At 41.3% G+C, this 19778-nt stretch overlaps 1 protein-coding gene and 1 pseudogene across 3 annotated transcripts in view; both read right to left on the bottom strand.

The window, feature by feature from the left end:
* Positions 1–19778, bottom strand: part of Gnal (G protein subunit alpha L) — a 150434-nt gene that overhangs the window by 39043 nt on the left and 91613 nt on the right. For all 3 annotated transcript variants that reach the window (XM_008834684.3, XM_008834685.3, XM_008834686.3), the window contains one exon: positions 335–432. In XM_008834684.3, the coding sequence (XP_008832906.1) occupies positions 335–432 (98 nt within the window). The remainder of the gene's footprint in view (positions 1–334; positions 433–19778) is intronic.
* Positions 11652–11773, bottom strand: LOC115070652 (annotated as a pseudogene).

Below are 19778 nucleotides of genomic sequence, written 5' to 3'. Positions count from 1 at the left end.
CAAATTTTGATATTCAAAAAAATTAATCTGGGGACCCTTGAATCAAAAATAATATATAATAATGAATATTCAGGCACATTGTAGTTCACATTAGAATGGGAAAAAAGAATAGAATTGAAAACAACCATCAGGACAAAGTGAGTAAAAATATTTCCTGTTCTTCCATGAAACAATGCTACAACCAAACACACCCCATTTACAAAGTTGACTTTTGCAGTCAAAAGCTGCACCCATTCTCTGTACTAAGAAACTTCAGAACCTTGGGGAGGACAGCACAGCCATGAAGGCAGTCATGACTTCAAAGAGGACTGGCCCCACTTGGGGAACAACTTACTATTGAGCACAGTCGATGAGCTGGTACTCGTTGGATCTCTCAAAGCATGCCTTCACCCCCTCATCGTCCCAGAGCTTCTTCACATGATCAAAGAACTCCTAAAGTTTGAGAGGGTGACAAGAAAATGCATGTGTTATAGTATTCCACAGAGTTTAGTGAAAAGAAACTGCAGAACAGAAGCTGCAGGTAGGGCATCAATTCTATCATGTGGAGGTCTAATCTGGACACTGTAGTATGCATGGATCATAGGTTCAGTGTGATGAAAGGTATCTCACTCCGATTTTATCACTCAAGCCAGCGGCAGAACATTCAACAGTTCACAAAACTCACCAAAATGAATGTGTAAGTCAACAATGAATGTAAGTCGTTAACTATAAAAACAACTATGAACGCAATTGTAAGGTCATTTAGCATTCAGTTCTTTGGTGAATTGACCTGCCACATCAGCATCTTTCCGATGGACATTCTAAGTTCTGTCTTTACAGCTGCCTTTTGACTTTTCTGTATCAGCTAAGACCAGAATGGCCATAGAAAAATAGATGGATTAAAATTGGCCTCATTAAGCACACAAAAAGAAATTTGTATTTGGTTTCATGTAGCCTAGGCGAGTGTCAAACTCACGATCCTCTTGACTCAGCTTGCTGGGTGCTGAGTTTGTAGACTTTCAGTACCATGCCTAGCTTAATGATATGTAACTTACTATGAAGGTTTTAGTTTTTGCATTTAAAATCCACTATGAGTTAAATATGAACTGTGAATTTTGATTTACCCATGAGTCATGAGGTCGCCATGTTCAACTTTACCCATTATGGGAGCAGGGCCCTCTGAAAGAATTTCCCTTATCTCAAAGCAAAAGGTAGGTTTATAAATTCATATTTACAAAATTGTCCAAAATGAGTTAATAGTGCTATGGAAGCAAATGAACATGTTTGTTGTTAAATATAAAGTGGTTATGAGCATGCTCAGTAAACACTCTGTTGGAACCCTCATGCCTTGCTCACATCTCCCACTGTTCCTCAGAGACCTGGAACAGCCTTTGATCTACACACAGGATTCTGAACAGTGGCTGTTACTCATGATTCCTACAGTCAAGCTGCCATATTTTCTAAGAACCAGCTTAGATCCCTTGGAGAAAACAATTAAAAACGTCTCTTAGAGATTCACAATTCCATACTAGAGTGGATCTAGTTGCAAGACCCGCCAACATTTGGGGGCTCCCTGAAAAATAGGGACAAAATGAAGAGTGCAAAATTAGGGGTGGCTGTAGACTGGTAAGCAGATGTTGAAGGGGAGGATGATGGGGCTGAGGGCAGCCTGGGCTACATCTTTACTAGGGATATAGCTCAGTGGTAGAGCATTTGCCTAGCATGCATAAAGCTTTGGGTTTGATTCACTAGCACCATAAAAAATAAAAATAAAAAATAGAGACAAAACCCTGGAAGGTGAATAGAAGTGAGACACCCTGAATTTAAGCTTTGTTAGCTTCCGTAAGTTTAATAACATCAGAAAGTCCTTTGCCAGTTGTGCTGGTGCATGCCTTTAATTCCACTTGGCAAGCAGAGGCAGGTGGATTTCTGTGAGATTTGAGGCCAGCCTAGTTGGCACAGCAAGTTTCAGGCCAATTGGGGCTACAGGGAGACCCTATCTCAAAACAAACAAACAAATAACAAACCAAACCAAACCAAAACAACCCCCCCGAAGTCTTTTAAGCTATGGCACACATCTCTATACCTGTCTGTGATCACTGTTAAATCTAGGAAGAGACAATCTCAATCCTATCTTCTGTTTTTACCGTCTCCCTAGATTTGTGTTTTTTTCTGAAGTATTATTCTGATGTTGCTGTAACTGTAGTAAATGACCTTGTAGGCAGCATTAAAACAACAACAACAAAACAAAACACACACACACACACACACACACACACACACACACACACACACAACCCGCCTCTTAAAGGCAAATCTTTCACTAGATTGTCATCAAGAACATCTTGGGAGACATAAGGCCTGCAACAGTGACAGATGTCACTAGCTCTGGGGCACTTAATTTTTCCCTATATGATTGACTTAAAACAGATTTGGCTGGATTTGAATATAGGAACCATAGCTACTATTCTACTGTTTTATTTTTATTTATTTTTTTTAGACAGCATCTCACTATGTAGACCAAACTGGCTACAAACTCACTGAGATCCACTTGCCTCTGTATACTACATTTTATAAAAGTCCATGTAAGAATCACCCACTATAACATTTCCCAAGTGCGGTTTAAAAAGGTGCCCAAGATTGGAGTGATGAATCTAGACCTGGTTAATAAGAGTCAAGGACAGTGGTCACCCAAATCTGGTTTCTCAGGTTAGGAAAGGTCAACACAAACGGAGGAGGAAACAGCAGCAGGTGCAGCAGGCGCAGGTTACTGACCGGCTTTATGAAGCTCAGTGTTGCTCCAGCTAAAGTGGTGGTCACAGTCGCTGGCCACAGAAGTGACCCCACACAGGGTTGACCCTGAACTAAGTGGGATGAAGTTAGGGATGAGAGGAGTGGTGAGTTTGAACCGCTGGCGATCAGGCCCTAGGAAGCAATGGCTCAAGGACTGAATCAAGGTGAAGTGCAGAAACTCCTGCACCCGCCAGACCTCAGGGCAGGAGGCAATTGAAAGGCTTTTGCTGTTCTGTCGGTGACCCTCAGAGAGCGTCTAGAGGGAAGTGAAGCATGGGGTCACGCAGCATTGCACCATGGGTACGCAGCAAAGCCTGTGTTCAACCCTCGCACCTCTCAGGATCTTTACAGCTCTCAGGACCCCTGCTCGACCCATACGTTCCCTCCAGCATCAGTGTGTGCATCCCCATCCCCCAGCCCTGACAACTCCCCAGCTGGCGCTTCTGCACACCTCCAGACAGTGACCACTATTCCTTTTGTTCCAGTCACTTTCTCATTTCCTCCCCAACAGCCTCTCCCAGCGCTTTGCTCTAACTCCTAAATCATAGGATGGATTATTATTATTATTATTATTATTTTATTATTATTATTATTATTATTATTTTTTTTGTGTGTGTGTGTGTGTGGTGTGGTCTTTTTGGAGAGGGTATTGCTATAGCCCCAGCCGGTCTGGAACTCACTATGTAGACCAGGCAGGCCTTGAACTCACAGAGCTCTGCCTGCCTCTGACTCCCAAGTGTTGGGATTAAAGACGAGCACCACCACGCCCGGCTACAAATCATAGGATGGATCTTAATTAATTACATCGTAATGCCCCACTGTTTAAGTCTTAGGCAGTTCTATTTGGATTAAGTATGGTGAAAAATCTTTTCCACATATGATCTCCTTTATTTCTCAGAAGGTAGGTGGAGGTGACTGCTCAGACCCATGCTCAGAGAAGTCAAGTACTTCACTGGAGGGCAAAAGCTGGCAACAGCAGAGGATGGGTCTTCACAACACCTTGGTTTTAACCACCATCTGCTGACCATCCTTCACTCTTTCCTCTCCCTTCCCTCCTTTCCCCTTCTTTTCTCTTCCTTTTTTTTTCCTTACTTCTTTCCCTCCCCTCCCCCTTCCTCCCCCCCCCCCCTCTCTCTCTCTCTCTCTCAGTCTTGCTGTGCAGGCTGGCCTTGAATTTGCTAGTAGTCCAAACTGGCCTTGAACCACTGACTCTCTTCCATTTCTCTAGTGCTAGAATTACAGGCACAGTCAACCTTTCTTATACAAATGATTTTTAAAAGATTTATTTATTATTTATTTATCCATCCATTATTTTAATTAATTAATTAATTAATTACTTATTTGTTATTTTATGTGAGTGCCCATATGTGTATATGTCCACTACTTGTGAGTCCAGTGACCAGAAGAGGGCTTTGGATGCCCTGGAACTGGAATTACTGGTGAGCTGCCATGTGGGTGCTGGGAACCAAATCTAAGTCCTCTGCAGGAGCAGCAAGTACTCTTAAGCCCTGAGCCACCTCTCCAGCCCTACATGTGATATTTGTTCTCTTTCTTTCTCTTGGATTTCATTGAAACCACTATTAATGTAATTTTTTTGAGAAAACCAACTTAAAATGATTTTTGAAGATTTTTAATTTTTAACTGTGTATTTGTTTGTGTCTGTGTGTGGGTATGTGCACATGAGTGCCAGTACTCAAGGGGGCCAGAGGAGGTCATTACATCCTTAACTGCTGAGACATCTTCCCAGCCCCTGAGAAAAATCTACTCTTAATGGGATAAGCCCAGGACAGGAGATCTAGTACCTTGTGAAGCCAGCACAGCAGGCATACTACAGGATTTCTGCTGAAAAGCCCTGGAATCAAAGATTCTAAGTAAGAGTTCAGCTCTTGAATAAGCCTTCCTCTTCTGCTGGAGGGGAAGAACAATTGAGGAGAACTGGAACTGCTTCAGAGGAGAGAAACTCCAGGTCTGAGCTGAAGGCTTTGAGGCAGAATTACAGTGCTCCAATCAAGAATCCAGAGGTATAATGTCTGCAGTATGCATTGACAGCAACAGTAAAACAAGAATTGTATGTCCTGTAATTTTTATTTATTTTTCATGATACTGGGAGTAATTTTTATTTATTAAAAAATAAATATATTTATTTGCTTTAATCTTTTAATTAAAAATTTTTATGTGTATGAGCGTTTTGTGTGCATGTATTTAAGTGCACTGCATGTGTGTAATGCCTTCAGAGGTCAGAAGAGGGCACTGAATCTCATGGAACTGCAGTTATGGATGGTTGTGAGCTGTCTTGTGGGTTCTGGGATCCAAACCTGGGTTCTCTGCAAGAGCAGCCAGTACTCTTAACCACTGAGTCATCTCTCTAGCCCCAATTTAAAAATATTATGCAGAGATGACTTTTATAAATGGACATGCTGTGGACTAATGACTTTTCATTAACCCCAGCAAAACCACATGTTCTTGTGTCTTATGACCAGTGTACTGGATCTCGTTTTCTTGACAACCTCAATTTGGTACTCCACCCAAAAAGATAATGAATGAATGAGTGAATGAATGTGGGTATGCTTGAGAATTAACATATCAAAGCACCAAAAGGTAGCGCACCAATGTTCATCACACACAATAAAGATCAGGAAGGATGACCTTGGATGAATGAGATATTCTAGAAAGAGGGATGAAAAAGCCAATAGTCTGTAAAGATTAGAATGGAACCAAGCTTGTACTTCCCCAACTGAGGCTGAGAGATCATTTTGAATAAAATAATGGGTGGGACCTGACTCAGGGACACAGTTCTAGAAATAGAGTTCCAGAGATAGTTCCATCAGCATAGCTCCAGGAGATACACAGTTTCAAGATATATCTAGGGGAACAGGTGATCTCCAAGTTGGGCCCACTCTTAAAAACTAAATTTAAGAGTCTGGTTTTTGTTTTTGTTGTTGTTGTTCAGACAGTTATAGTGTTGGCATAGTAATGGTGCATATTTATTTTAAAATTTTTTATATGTATCTGTGCCTGCGTGAATTTATGTGCACCACAGAGCCCAGAGGGCATTGGATCACCTGGAACTGGAATTACAGGAGGTTGTGAGATGCTGCTGTGACTTTGGAACCCAGGTCCTCTGCAAGAGCAGTAAGTGGTCTTAACTGCTGAGCTATCTCTTCAGCTAGGAGTAATTTTTCAACAGATGCTCAGACAACACTATAGAAACCTTGGTTTCAGCTTCCTCATTTATGAACACAGATATTAGGGAGGAACAGAGGTGCCCAGAATTCTATGTGCTTATTTATTTTTTATTATTTATTTATTTATTTATTTATTTATTTATTAATTTTTTAGAGACAGGGTCTCCCTGCAGCCCCAGCTGGCCTGCAACTTGCTATGTAGACCAGGCTGGCCTCTATCTCACAGAGATTCACCTGCCTTTACCTCTCAAGTGTGGGATTAGAGGCATGTATCACCACATCCAATTTCATGCTTACTTTTTAAGGGGACCTAAACACTTCATGGAAAATTCTAAGGCTATTGCTGTCACAATGGTTGGATTTTTCCTTTTCCTTTTTTCTCTCTGCCCTGCCCCCCGCTCCTTCGCCTCTCCCTTTACCCCCCTGTTCCTTGTACTAGGGTATGCTAGGCAAGTTCTGTACCACTGAGGTAGGCTAAGTTGGGGGTGGGTTTAGAATATGTTCCCCCAATACACTTTCTTGGCATAAATTATTTTGAGCTGAAAACAACTGAGAAACAGCAGAAATAAAAACTTTATGCCTTCACTTTTCCTGTGTATAAAAAGGGCAGAATCTCCCCTCCTTTCTCCTCATCAGTGGCAGAAAGCTGGGACCAATATTCAGTTATACAAATGAACCTATGGAAACAACTCTTGTCACCGTGAGTTTTCCCCATAGATTTCCTAGGCACTACACAATTCATTGCCCTTTGTTAAGATGGTGTACAAGCCTCTGGGTCCCACTGATGTTTTGGAGTCTTCGTTTCTTTTGTGTGACACCTCAGTATGCATAAAATTAAAAATATTAATAAAATGTGTATATCATTTTTTTCCTGTTCACCAGTTTGTTAGTTTAATTCATAGGCTCTAGTCACTTAAGGTAAAAGTTTGTTCCTCCCCTTTAATTCTTATGCCCTTTCTAAAACAGCTGGGAATTTGCTGTGAAGAGTAACTTTAGTATGCCTCCATTTACAATTAAAATGAAAACTGCCAAATGAAAGAAATTCCAGTGTCGTATGCATATGTTTGTGTCTGAAGAAAAAAGAGTGGCTTGTAGTGAAATTTAACCATTTTTAATGACATCAGAGAGTATTTAGAAATGGAACGCATACAAAGAAAAGTGACCATGTGATATTTCATTTTTTTCTATATTACTGAATATGGGAAGCATCCTGACATCTTCATATGTTTAAGCAATTGAAACACACATACACTTTTACTCATTTCAAAGGGGGTTGAGTTGTATTGTATAAAATAAACATAATACCAAATTTAAGATTACTTTTTAAAACAAAGTCTTAAAATTTTGAATTTTTTCATGGGAAGCATGCTTGTGTGTGGGTGCATGTACATATGTGTGTGCACATAGAGGCTCATGGCTGACATTGCAAGTTTTCCTCAATCACTTTCGACCTTATTCACTGAGGCAGGGTCCCTCAATTGAACCCAGAACTCACTGATAGGGCTAGTCTAGCCAACCAGCCTGCTCCAGGATCCTCTGCCTCAACCTTCTGAGCCATTCACAGGCAAGCTGCTAACTCACTTGACATTTTATGGGTGTTGGGGATCTGAATTCAGGTCCTCAGGACTGTATAGGAAGCACTTTATCCAGTGAGCTATCTCCCTAGCCCCCATAATTTTGAATTCTAAATAAAATTTGAATTAAACTAAAAGCAAAAGTACCTAAGCACTCCCCATTACATTTACAACTACCTTCAGACATTGCCTTCTTCCATTTCCTTTATATCGAGAGTACGCTGAACACTAACTTGGAATTCTCCGATTAGCAACAATCTTTTTTTAATTTCTGCTATGGAATTCATAACTATTTAAAAAGGAAACAAATAAATGACAATAAACACATGAACAGCATTCTCACATAATGTTTGTGCTGATGTACGCAAATCACTTTTGGGTTACACATGCTTGGAACACACTTTTCAGTTTGAAATGAAAATCGAAAAGGTGCTGGGCAATGTTTGGCCCTTGTGCTCAGCTGCACCCACTGTAGGGTGCAGCTGACTTATAGCCACATGGGCTGGTGGAACTTGTCACTGGGTAGTGAGAAAATGTTGCTCTTTATGGTTACTGCATGATATTCTTTCTTGAATGATTTATAGAAAAAACTTCTAATTTTTGTATCAGGCATGCTCCTGCAAAAAGAACTGCTTTTTTATGTCTGTCGTGTATTTGCAATCTTATGGATCCTCCCTCCCTCCTCCTCCTCCTCCTCTCTGCCACTCTCTGTCGTTGTCTCTGCTTCTGTTTCTCCTTTTCTTCTTTCTGTTTCTCTCCCCTCTCTTTCCCCCCCCTCCTCCTCCTCCTCCTCCACCACCACCACCACTTTTTTAAACATGGTCTCATGTAGCCCAGGATGCCCTTGAATTTGCTATGTGGCAGAGGATGACCTTAAACTAGTGATCCTCTTGCTTCCACCTCCAATACTAGGTTACAAGACCTGCACGGCCTTGCCTGGTTTATGGGGTGCTAAGGGTGGGATGCAGGGCTTCATGCATGCAAGGCAAACACCCAACCAATTCTACATCCCTAGTGCCCCCGCCCCCTTAGTTTATACTGTTTTTATTTATGCTCATGAGTTGACCACATGAAATGTGGAAACCAAGTGTCAGGGTTAGTCCAGCGTGTGTGTGGAGACTGGCTTCAAGGCTTCTTTCATGTGATGCACTCTCCTGTTCTGGCTTCATTCTCCAGAATGCCCAGTCATTTTACTAACACATGTTGTAATGTGGAGAGCAGCATCAAACCCTTTCTGGAATAAGCTAGAATGAAAGCAAATGCTTAATGTAGCTTTGTAGGGAACACAGTGAGTCATGTCCACTACTGTGATCACATGAGACTTAGAAGTAGTTTAGGACACTAGCCATTATATTTCAAAAACTCAAATTTAAAATCCAATTCATTTAAAACATTCCCATTCAGCTGGGTGTAATGGCATATACCTGTAATCCTAGCACTCAGGAATAACTTAATAGACACCTATGTTTCCCAAGGAGCTGGTGGAAATAACTTAAAGTCATGAATTTTCATTTATATTTTTTGTTTATCCTCAAATCTAATGTAATACAGTACCATTATCCCTTGGTATCCACAGGGTCTTCATTCCAGAGCTCCCTATGGGTACCCAAATCAGAGGTGCTCAATTTCTTCACAAAAATGGCACAGTATTTGCATATAACCCATGCACATCCTCCCATATACTTTAGGGACAGGGTCTTACTATGTACTCTTGGAACATGTTTTTTTTTTTTTTAAACAGGGTTTCTCTGTAGCACTAGCTGGCTTGGAACTCCCTACATACTAGACCAGACTGACCTCCATCTCAGAGCTCTGCCTGCCTCTGCCTCCCGTGTGCTGGGATTAAAGGCATGCATCACCACACTTGCCTACTGGAACTTGATAACAGGCTGGCTTTGGACTCACAGATATACACCTGCTTTTGCCTCCTGAGTACCAGGACTAATGGCATGTGCCACCGTGCTTGGCCCTTATTTTTATTTTTTGAGACAGGGTCTCACAAAGCCCAAGCTAGACTTGAACTGGATCTGTAGCTGAGGATGACCTTGAACTTCTGATCTGCCTGAGCCCTCCTCCTGAGTAATGGGATTATAGGTGAGTGTTACTATGCTCAATTTATGCAGTGCTAGGGACTGAACCCAGGGCTTTGTGTATGCTAGGCAAACACTGTACCAACTGAGCTACATCCCCAGTCCCCTTTTAGTGATGTATAATCATAATATCAAGTGAGCACTATGCAAATAATTGCTATACTGTATTGTTTAGAGAATAAAGACAGGAAGAAAGTCTGTGCATGTTCAGGATAGTTGAAGTTGTTTTTTCAAATATTAATGCTTCTTGATTGGTTAAATTCTTTGATATAGAACCCATGAGTAAGGAGAATCCACTGTAAATCTAAAATTCTACTTAGGACCAGCTTTCAGAAACCATGCTAGAAAAAGTCCCCACTAAACCAACCCACACTGAGCTGTCCCAAGCCCTTACCTTTGCTCATATGAAGTAGGAAAGACAAATAGACAAAATAAAACCAGGCCACACCCCACACTCACTGGATGCCCTCTGTGTTCCAGGCAATATTCTGGATGTCTTTGAGAGCAGGACTCTGCTGTGTACCAAACAACCCTGCAAAGTAGGTGACTCAGTTCCTGTTTCCCGGAGGGCAGAGTGAGATCCACTGAGTATACTTTATACTCTTCACACTCTCTTGATTACAGAATGCTCAAACGTATTGAAAGCATGCACTGAGTCCACTGAGCTCCCCCACCCCCATCCCCCAGCTTACATTAGCTTCTTGTCCCTGGGAAAGCCATGAGACATGTCAATAGTATGTACAGGCCTATTTTGCATGTGGGATTTAGCCTACCACCTATTTTTAGCATTATTTCAAAACAATCTTTTGGGTATATTTTATATGCCATAAATGTCCATCCCTTTATACTCTCATTCAACCACCAGCAGTCAGGTAGGAATGTACCATCACCCAAAAGATCTTCACCCTCTTTTGGGGCCAAGTCCTGCCATCACCCAGACCCAGACAACTACTAATTTACTCTGTCACTATAGTTTTACCTTTTCTAAAAATTTTATACAAATGAAATCATATACTTTTTTGTGTTTAGTTTTTCATATAATACAATATATTTGAGATTTACCTACTTTGTTATGCCTATAATCAATGTACTCCTTTTATTTGCTTTTGATGCTTGTGACTGAATCCAAGCCTTATATATGCTGGGTAATCACTTTACCACTAAGCTACATCCCTAGCCTTTGTTTCTTTAATTGCTGAATTCTGTTCCATTGTATAAACGCACTACATTTTGTTGATTCATTCGCCAGTTGACAGACATCCGGCAGTTTTCAATTATTAAAAAATTTAATTTTAGTTATTATTATTAGTGTGTGTACACATACAGACAGACACACACACGGGTGTACCATAACCTGTGTGTGGAAGTCAGAGGACAACTTTTGGGAGTTGGTTCTCTCCCTCCACTGTGAGTTCTAGGGATCAAACTCAGGTCCTTGGGCTTGTGTGGCAAGTGCTTTTATCTACTGGGTCATCTTGCTGGTCTCGGCTGCAGATTTTAACAAATATGACTAGTGCTGGGCAAATTTTTGCATGGCTGTCTATTTTCTTTTCTTTTAGGCAGGATTTTTTGCTAGGTCATATGGTAAAGGAATGCTTAACTTGTAAAAATTGACCAGTTGCCTTCCACGGTGGCAGTTCCACGACTCCATTCTGCACTGGCAGGAGACTGTCTAGGATTGTCATTACCCACATTCTCCCCATCACTCGGCTTTATCAGTCTTCTTAACTGTTAATTATTCAGTGAGTGGTACCTCACTGTGGTCTTGGCTTCCATTCCCTTGAGGACAAATGACACAGGACATCATTGTGATTACTCCTTTTCTCTTTCCCAGACAGGGTTTCACTATATAGCTCAGGCTAGCCCATGCTGGCCTTGAACTCATGATCGTCTTGCTTCAACTTCGTGAGTGCTTGGGTTATGGGTATGTACGACCATGCCTGTTTTTTTTCCTCTTAAATTAGCAACTCTTTATTCTTAGAACCAACCTCATTAGGAATAGCATCATCACTGTGAACTGTTCTCAGTGTCTTATTCTTTCTTATATGTATCAAAGTTCATATCGAACAATAAGTTCTGGCTTGCAAAAGAGGATTTATTTTAATACCTGTCTTTTATGCATTTGTCTACCAGGTCAACACATACAAGTGCCTCATGCTTGGTTTCTTGTATGTCTTTTTTTAAAAGTGTCTATTCAAATACTTTGTCCATTAAAAAATTGGGTTGTCTTCTGATTTCTGAATTTTAGTTTGATTTTTAAAACAAGAGTAAATAATTTTTTAAAAGTCATCAAGATTCAAACCCTTTCTTAGCTATAGGGTTTATTAATATCTTCTTTTGAACTATAGCTTGGATTTTAATTTTCTTAAGTATCTGTTGATGAGCAAAGCTTTAAATTTTTGATGATGTTCAACTAATGCATTTTATTTTCTTTCAAGGTTTATGTTTATTTTGTTTTGTGTATGTCCCATCAGAGAAATCCCTGCATAATCCAAAGTAAAAAAATTCTTCCATGTCTTCTTGTAAGTTTTATAGTTTCAGCTCATGTATTTACACATTAATGGAGTGAATTAATTTTGGCATGGTGTGAGAAAAAGTTCAGTGCTCACTTTTTTCCACAGGACTATTTAGTTTCTCCAGCACATCAGGAGAAAAGACTATCCTTTCTCAGTTGAATTACCTTTATTCCTTTGTTGAAACTATGTACATGGTCTATTCCTGAGGCCTCAGTTCTGTTCTACATCCTACCACCTCTGTCATCTTTATGTATGTACGTATGTATTTAATTTTTTGATGTTTTTATTTTACGTATATGAGCATTTTACCTGCATGTTATGTAAGTGCACCCATGTCGTGCCCACGGAGGTCAGAAGAGGGTGTTGGACTCCCCAGAACTGGAGTTATAGATGGTTGTTAGCCACCATATGGGTGCTGGGAACTGAATCTGGGTCCTCTGCAAGAGCAGCCAGTGCCCTTAGCCATTCAGCCATCTCTCTAGCACACACCTTTATCTATATTTTTAGTCAGACTGTCTTGATTACTGAAGCTTTCTAGTAATCTTAAAATGAGTTTCTTTTTCTTTCTTTTATGGTTCTGGAGTTGAATCCATAGCGTCTGTCATGCTAAGTATAAGCTGTAACACTAGCTGCACTCCCAGCCTCCAAATTAAGGAGTTTTACATTCTGTTCTTTTCCAACATTGCTGGAACATTGTTTGGGCTAGTCTAAGGGCTTTTTAGTTTTCATATAACATTTCAGAATTATCTTGCTTGTATTTTGATTGGTCTTACATTGACTCACTCAGTCACTTTGGGAAGAAGTGACATCTTAATCATAAGTCTTCTAATCTATGAACATTATATGCCCATTTATTAGTCTTTTAAATTCTATCAATAGTTTTCAATGTGCAGATCGTTTGTCAAATGTCTTCCTAAGTAAACTTTGTGGGTTTTTATGTTGAGTACACTTAGAAAAATTAAGTTTTAGATGTTTTCTTTGTTGGAACATAGAAATACAATTAGTCTCTATGTAAGGTCTTGTCTTCTGCAAGCTTGCTATTTTTACCTATTAGTTTAAATATTTCCCAAGACACTTTTGACCTGGGGCAGAATCAGAATTTCATGCAGATTGAAGCACGGGGGGACTGAGCTACAGGAATTTCACAGCCACCATTCCAGCCTCCATGGCTTTGGCTGCTTTTATATTTCATGTGTGTGGTGTGTGTACATGTTCATGCATGTGTAGGATATGTTCATATGTGCATGTGTGTACATGCATGTGCACATGTAGGACTGAGGCAGATATAGGGGGTCATCCTCAGTTGTTCTCTACTTTTTCATTCATTCATTCATTCATTCATTCATTCATTCGTGATTGTGTGTTCATGTTTGTGTATGTGCACCTCTGTACCTTATCTTTTGAGATAGGGTCTCTCACTAAACCTGCTCATTGGTTAGACTGGCGGGCCAGGGAGCCGTGGGGACCCACTCATTTCCACTCTGCCTTCCCTCATCCCTGGAGTTACAGAAGTGTGCTGCCATGCCTAGTTTTTCACATGGTTGCTAGGGATCCAAACTCAGGTCCTTGTGCTTGTGTAGTAGGCAGTTCACAGACTGATCCATCCGTCCAGATCCCTCAACCTTATTGTTTGAGACTGAGTCTCTCACTGTACCTGGAACTCACACCAATTTGGCCAGACTGGCTGGCCAGGGATCCTCTTGTATCTCCTGCACCCCTGACAGCATTGGGGTTACAGATGCACAGATGTGTGTACCGTGTCTAGCTTTTACATGAGTGCTGGGGATCAAACACAGGCAAGCTCATGGAAATCACTTTGCTGAGTGGACCATCACCCTAGCCCTTTATACTTCTTTTAAAAATACTTTAGGATTCTTTTTTAAATATTTTATTATTTTTATTTTATGTGTATGCACATATTACCTGCATGTAGGTAAGTGCACCCATGTCATGCAATGCCAGCGGAGGACAGAAGAGGCTGTCGGATCCCCTGGAACTGGAGTTACAGACAGTTGTTAGCTGCCTTGTGGGTGCTGGGATTCAAACTCAGGTCTTCTGTAAGAACAGTCAGTGTTCTTAACTGCTGAGCCATCTCTCCAGCCCTAAGATACTTGAGGATTCTATCTCTTCTTTCCAAATTGTAATCTCACCAAACAACTGTGTTAAGCATAGAAGTTTAGTAATCAAATTCATGACCCATAGTGGAGAATTAAATAAATCTACCCTTTGCTGATGGGAACGTAATTTTCCTTAACTATCTTTTTTTCTAGAAAATTAATTTTTTAGCCTTTGAGACTTTTTACAATACTCCCACTCCTATACCTAAGACACTGTAAATCCTAACTCTCTGAGAAAATTGTGCAATTGCAGCATGCCAAAAAGATTCAGAACAGAAACTTATTTGTGTGGGATCAGAAGTAAAATAATTAGGTATTTTCATTAGGGAAAAGATACTCCAAGAATCACGACTTTAGTCTTTGCTATCAGACAATGCATTGTTACCTGACAAAAATCCCCCCAAGAACATCAAGCTTGGCTTACATAACATTTTAAGGTATTATTCTTGTTCTGAGTGTTTTGAGTCACTCAGGCTTTTCTGACTATGTACTAGGGGAAAGAAACATGGAAAAAGGAGATCCCTTCCTTGGAGGAATCAAGTTGAATTTAAAGCAAATGTCTAACGGTAGGCCTCCATATTACCACTGACAAGGACAATAGAATTAGAGGCATATTTCTTTGGGAAAACTGCACAGCAAGGCATGTTAAGAGTACCAGTAAGGTGCCATCAGATAATATTTGTGGTGGCTTGCATATGGATTTTAGTACTGAGTGTTTGGGTTCAAACCCAGATAATTTCTTGGCTGTAACTATGGAGACTCAGTTTTCTCGCCTGTCCTAGGGCAAAGCACAGTGGATACAGTATTTCTGGGCTGAATGTGGCACTGCAGCCAGGACTGAGCAGTATGTGACTCAAAGGTGAAGGCCTGGGTGTCTTGAGGAATGTGTGGGATGAGGAGTATGAAGGAGGGACAAAAGATGAAGCAGTAGGTGGGTCTCATGACCAACTTTGTAAAGGGTGGAGGGGATTGGGATATTTCACCGGAATCCTTCAGTGGCTTTAGGTTCAGGGAGGTGCCAGAAATGTGGCCTTGTAGATTTGGCAAGATGGCGAGATTTTGATGGGCAGAGAGGAGGCACACAGTGAAGAGAGAGAGGTCACTCATGCTTGAGAACTGGATTCTAGAAACATCTATAGAACACACGAGGTGCTGGGTTAGAGGAGAGAGGTCCAGGTTTCTGAGCCTTGTAAAGGTGGTGGTGCCTGTGTTGCCAGGATAAAAGGGGGCAGTGTGTGGATGGATGAGGGGATTTAAGCCATTGGTTCTGTCTCCAGTGATTCACCCTGACTATACTCTGCAGACTAGTGGATGTTCGGAGGCCCTTGACCTTTCAGGAAAGGCCTTAAACTAAGGCTAATACCCAGATTGGGACATTGGCAGCTGTGGAGGAATGGCAGAAATTTACCAGAACGTAGAGAACATGTGTAGCAACTTTGAGTTGCTGTGAGGAGCTCTATGCTGGGCTTCCATATCCTCTGCCTAGGAGGAGGATGCTGCCACTGTCTCTATGGGAACAACCCCCATTTTATAGGCTCCACTTAGACTTCTAAGGTTGTATTCAGCCTCTCTGTGACCACCAGCGAACACCTGTCAGCTAGCTAACTCTTAAAATCCAGAGGATCAGGCAGAGGGTAGAGGGAGGCCATGAGTGACAACGTAGGCTCGGGCCCATTCTTACTTACCATCAATGGCCAACTACATGCATTTGCACCTTAAAATGATCTCCTGGCATTCTCAGTGGGTCAGAACAAAAGGATGTTGGGTTTCTGCAGGTGAAATATAGCCCTGCAGTTCTGTGAGGACAGAAAGGCAAGAGCTCTAAGAAATCCACACCCTGCTCTGTACTGGAAGTATTAGGGGATTCAAATTTCTACAGGTACATAAAAGAAAATCCTTCAAACGCAATCACCAGCTCCTTTGTATTTCTGTATCAGCTGTGACCTAGCAACAGATGTACAGGAAGGGTAGACTACTGTTCAGAGAAGCAAATGCCTTGTGATTCTATAAGGGTGTGCTTGCACTGGTGCTCTCTAAAATGGCTCGTTGGGAGATTCTGATCTTAAATTTTATATGCTCTCCTTTTCCCTGTTTTTAATGTAAGAATTGTAGATGTATAAGTCATACAACAAACTATTCACCCACTTAAAGTGTATAATTCAATGTTTCTAAAAAAAACCCCACTTATCTACCCTGTCCCAAAAAACCAAAAAGGACCCAAGATAGTGGTGGCACGGCCACAGGCACTGGAACAATGGTGGCAGCAGTGGCTCTCAGCATGGCGAAGCATGGACACGATGGGCCGTGGGGTAAATGGCCCAAGGTGGTGGATGACGATGATGAGGATGATGAGAGGTATTTCACTTCTGTTGACCTGGCTGTGTACTTCTCAAGGGCCTGACCTGGGGTAGGGTGAAAGTGGAGAGTTTTAAGGTGGAAGTGACCTTCATGTTTCAATCAGAGTACTGAACATGTGGGTCTAGTAAGGAGATGTCTCATCACTTGTTTCCCCGTCATGGACAAAGATGTGAAAGCAGCAGACACCAAAAAAGCCAACCAGATCCTTGACCTTGAAAAAGAAAACACTTAGTCCATCTGTATCCTTGAGCAAAAGCAAAACGTGATTTTCTCCAATACCACTTTATGCCCCTCTAGTGAGAAATTCAAGTCAGGAAGTAACTGTTGCCTCTGTTTGCTGCACAGAAGTATAATCATGTGGACAGACTGATGGAGACAAGAAAATAGTAGGAGCTAGCATAATTGAAATTATGATCCCGCCTGTGAGCCTGGAACTGTGGTCCTCTCCTGTGAGCCTGGCGCTGTGGTCCCCAACTGTGAGCCACAGTTCCACATTCCTCTGGTGGTGGACTGATAGTGGAACAGACTGGAGGATGGAGGACTTCCTGATATCAAGCAGCAGTTTCCACCTTCTCTGAAAGGCTGCATTCCCCTTACCACCCTCCCCTCAAGGTCCCAGGTTGTGTATGGCAGTGGCTCTGCTTCTGTGTTGGGCCTATGCTGGGGACAGGAGATGTTTCTGTCATTTGCAGGTTTTAATCTTGGCAGGATTGATTTTCAAGAATGTATTCCCACCTCCCTTGATGACCAGCTGTGGTCTTGACTCCACACGTGGTCCTGGGCACCCAGGCTGTCATGCTGGCCCTCTCCCATTCCCAGGCACCAAGAGGTTTTCCGTCATTTTTCTATTACTTTTCTACAACCCCAGTGCACCTTCACCTGTGCCCTACAGAAAATGTAGAACACCTAATTGAACTTCTAAAGATAAAAGTCACAGCCTAGGAAGTTAAAAAAATCACTTATCATTTCAGCTATTTGCAAACACTTTCATCACTTCTTAAAGAAACTCTACCCATTGTCAGTGTCTTCACTCTCCCCTGGCCTCTGGGAACCACTATCTGCTTTCTTTGCCAGTCACTGTCTTTGTCCCTGTTGTGCAATACACACATTCAGTTATGTTACGATTTACATTTCCATGCTTTCTCTAACATGACCCTTAGAGGACCTTTGGGTAACTTGCCTCATTGCAGGGGCTGGTTGGACACCTCCTGCCTGTCGTTTTAAATTTATCTATTTCCTCTCTCTGTCTTTCAAGATCTCTGTCACTCTAGCTCTCTGTCACTCTCTTTCTTCTCTATATCTATCCACCCATGAACCTATCTACTTTGCTATCATCCATCATGTGCTGATGTTTGAAATAAACATATGGACATATGTATATACAGTACATACATTACATATACAGTTACACATCCATGAATTCATCTTCAGAGAGAAAATGGATGACTGCATTAATAATAAACATGTAGAGAGCTTTTTTGGTCATGATTTCTTTTTAAAAATATTTTATTTTTGTGTATGAGTGTATTGCCTGCATGTATGTAAGTGTACCCATGTCATACAACACCTGTGGAGGTCAGAAGAAGGTGTCAGATCCCCTGGAACTGGAGTTAGGATGGTTGTTAGCCACTATATAGGTGCTGGGAATCGAACCTGGGTCCTCTTCAAGAGCAGTCAGTGCTCTTAACCGCTGAGCCATCTCTCCAGCCCTGGTCATGATTTCTTAAACAGTACAGTACATAATTATTCATATCAAATTTGCAATGTAGTAGGCATAAGTCATGTAAAAGTGATTTAAAATATTTGAGGTATGTGCATAGAATGTATGCAAGTACTATGTCATTCTATATAAGAAACTTGAGCACCTGTGGGGTTTGGTATCCCTGGAGGTCCTGGAGTCAGTCACTTGAAGATACTGAGGGATGACTATATGTATGCATTCATCATACACACAGTTTTCTCATTTGTTGAAGGATGCTGATCCATGGGGGGAAGTCAAAACAGGGGATAGTAGATTCAACAATATAAATGTTAATAATGATAATCAACAATAGCATTTGAGCCTTGTGACCTTTACAGAATAGGGGAAGGTAAACAGGAAGAGTAGGAAAATAGGAACACAGAGGGATGGAAGAATGTCAACTCAATAGTGAGGGAACAGGAGAGTTGAAGAGAGGAAAAGAGAAGGTACAGTGAAAGACAGAGGCACACCTGACTGCTGACGGGGGACAAGGACAATTTGAACATGGCCTCTGTTTAAAAAGTTTTTTTGTGTGTGCCCTGAGACAGGGTTTTATTATGTAATCCAAACTGGTTTTGAACTCACAGTCCTCCTACCTTGGCCTCCCAAGTGCTGGGATGTACCAACCTAATTAGCTTAAATACAGTACTTTAAAACAAATTATTTTCACTTTGTTTGTTTGTTTTGAGACAGGGTCTCCCTATAGTCCCAGCTGGCCTGGAACTATGTAGACCAAGTTGGCCTCAATCTCACAGAAATTCACCTGCCTCATCCTCCTCATGTGAGACCATGCCTGACATTTTGTTCTGTTCTTTTGAGTGATACTGGCTATTGAACCCATTTTAAAAAACTGCATTGAAAATACTAATAACTATGGGTGGATTATTTGATAACACACTAGAGGCTACAGCTGGCTGGGGCTGACTCTATTACATCACTATGTCATTGCATAAAGTCAAGCACTGGTCTAATTTCTCATTGCAGAATAAAATACTTAGGTTTAAGATAGAATGCACATTTGTAATTCCGGCGCCCAGAGGATTGAACGTTTGAAGCCAGCCTAGGCCACATCGTGAGTTTTAGGCCAGTGTGGGTGGCAGTGTTGCAAAGCTAGCAGGGGATGTCTGCTCCTAGAAGCTACCTCAGGGAAACAGATGAATTCTGTGTCTGGGGGACCAGGCTTGGGATCTTGGGAATCATTGGTTTGAGGCTTAATTTCCAAAGGTGTTGTTAAGAGAGTATATGCATTTGAAATACTTAAGTAACTTCAGTGTTTGAAGCTTATGGTTCCACATGTATGTTCAGTTGTAAATATTCCACTTTCTGATAAAATTGCTAAGAGAAAATACCTCTCATATCCAACACAGCATTCAATATCTACCAGGCATATAGCTCTGCATATGATACATGTAAGCACACCATTTT

Source organism: Nannospalax galili, unplaced genomic scaffold (genome assembly GCF_000622305.1).
Source record: "Nannospalax galili isolate Female #2095 unplaced genomic scaffold, S.galili_v1.0 scaffold155, whole genome shotgun sequence".
Taxonomy (NCBI): domain Eukaryota; kingdom Metazoa; phylum Chordata; class Mammalia; order Rodentia; family Spalacidae; genus Nannospalax; species Nannospalax galili.
The sequence above is the reverse complement of the archived record's forward strand: the minus strand, read 5'-3'. Positions and strand labels throughout refer to the sequence as shown.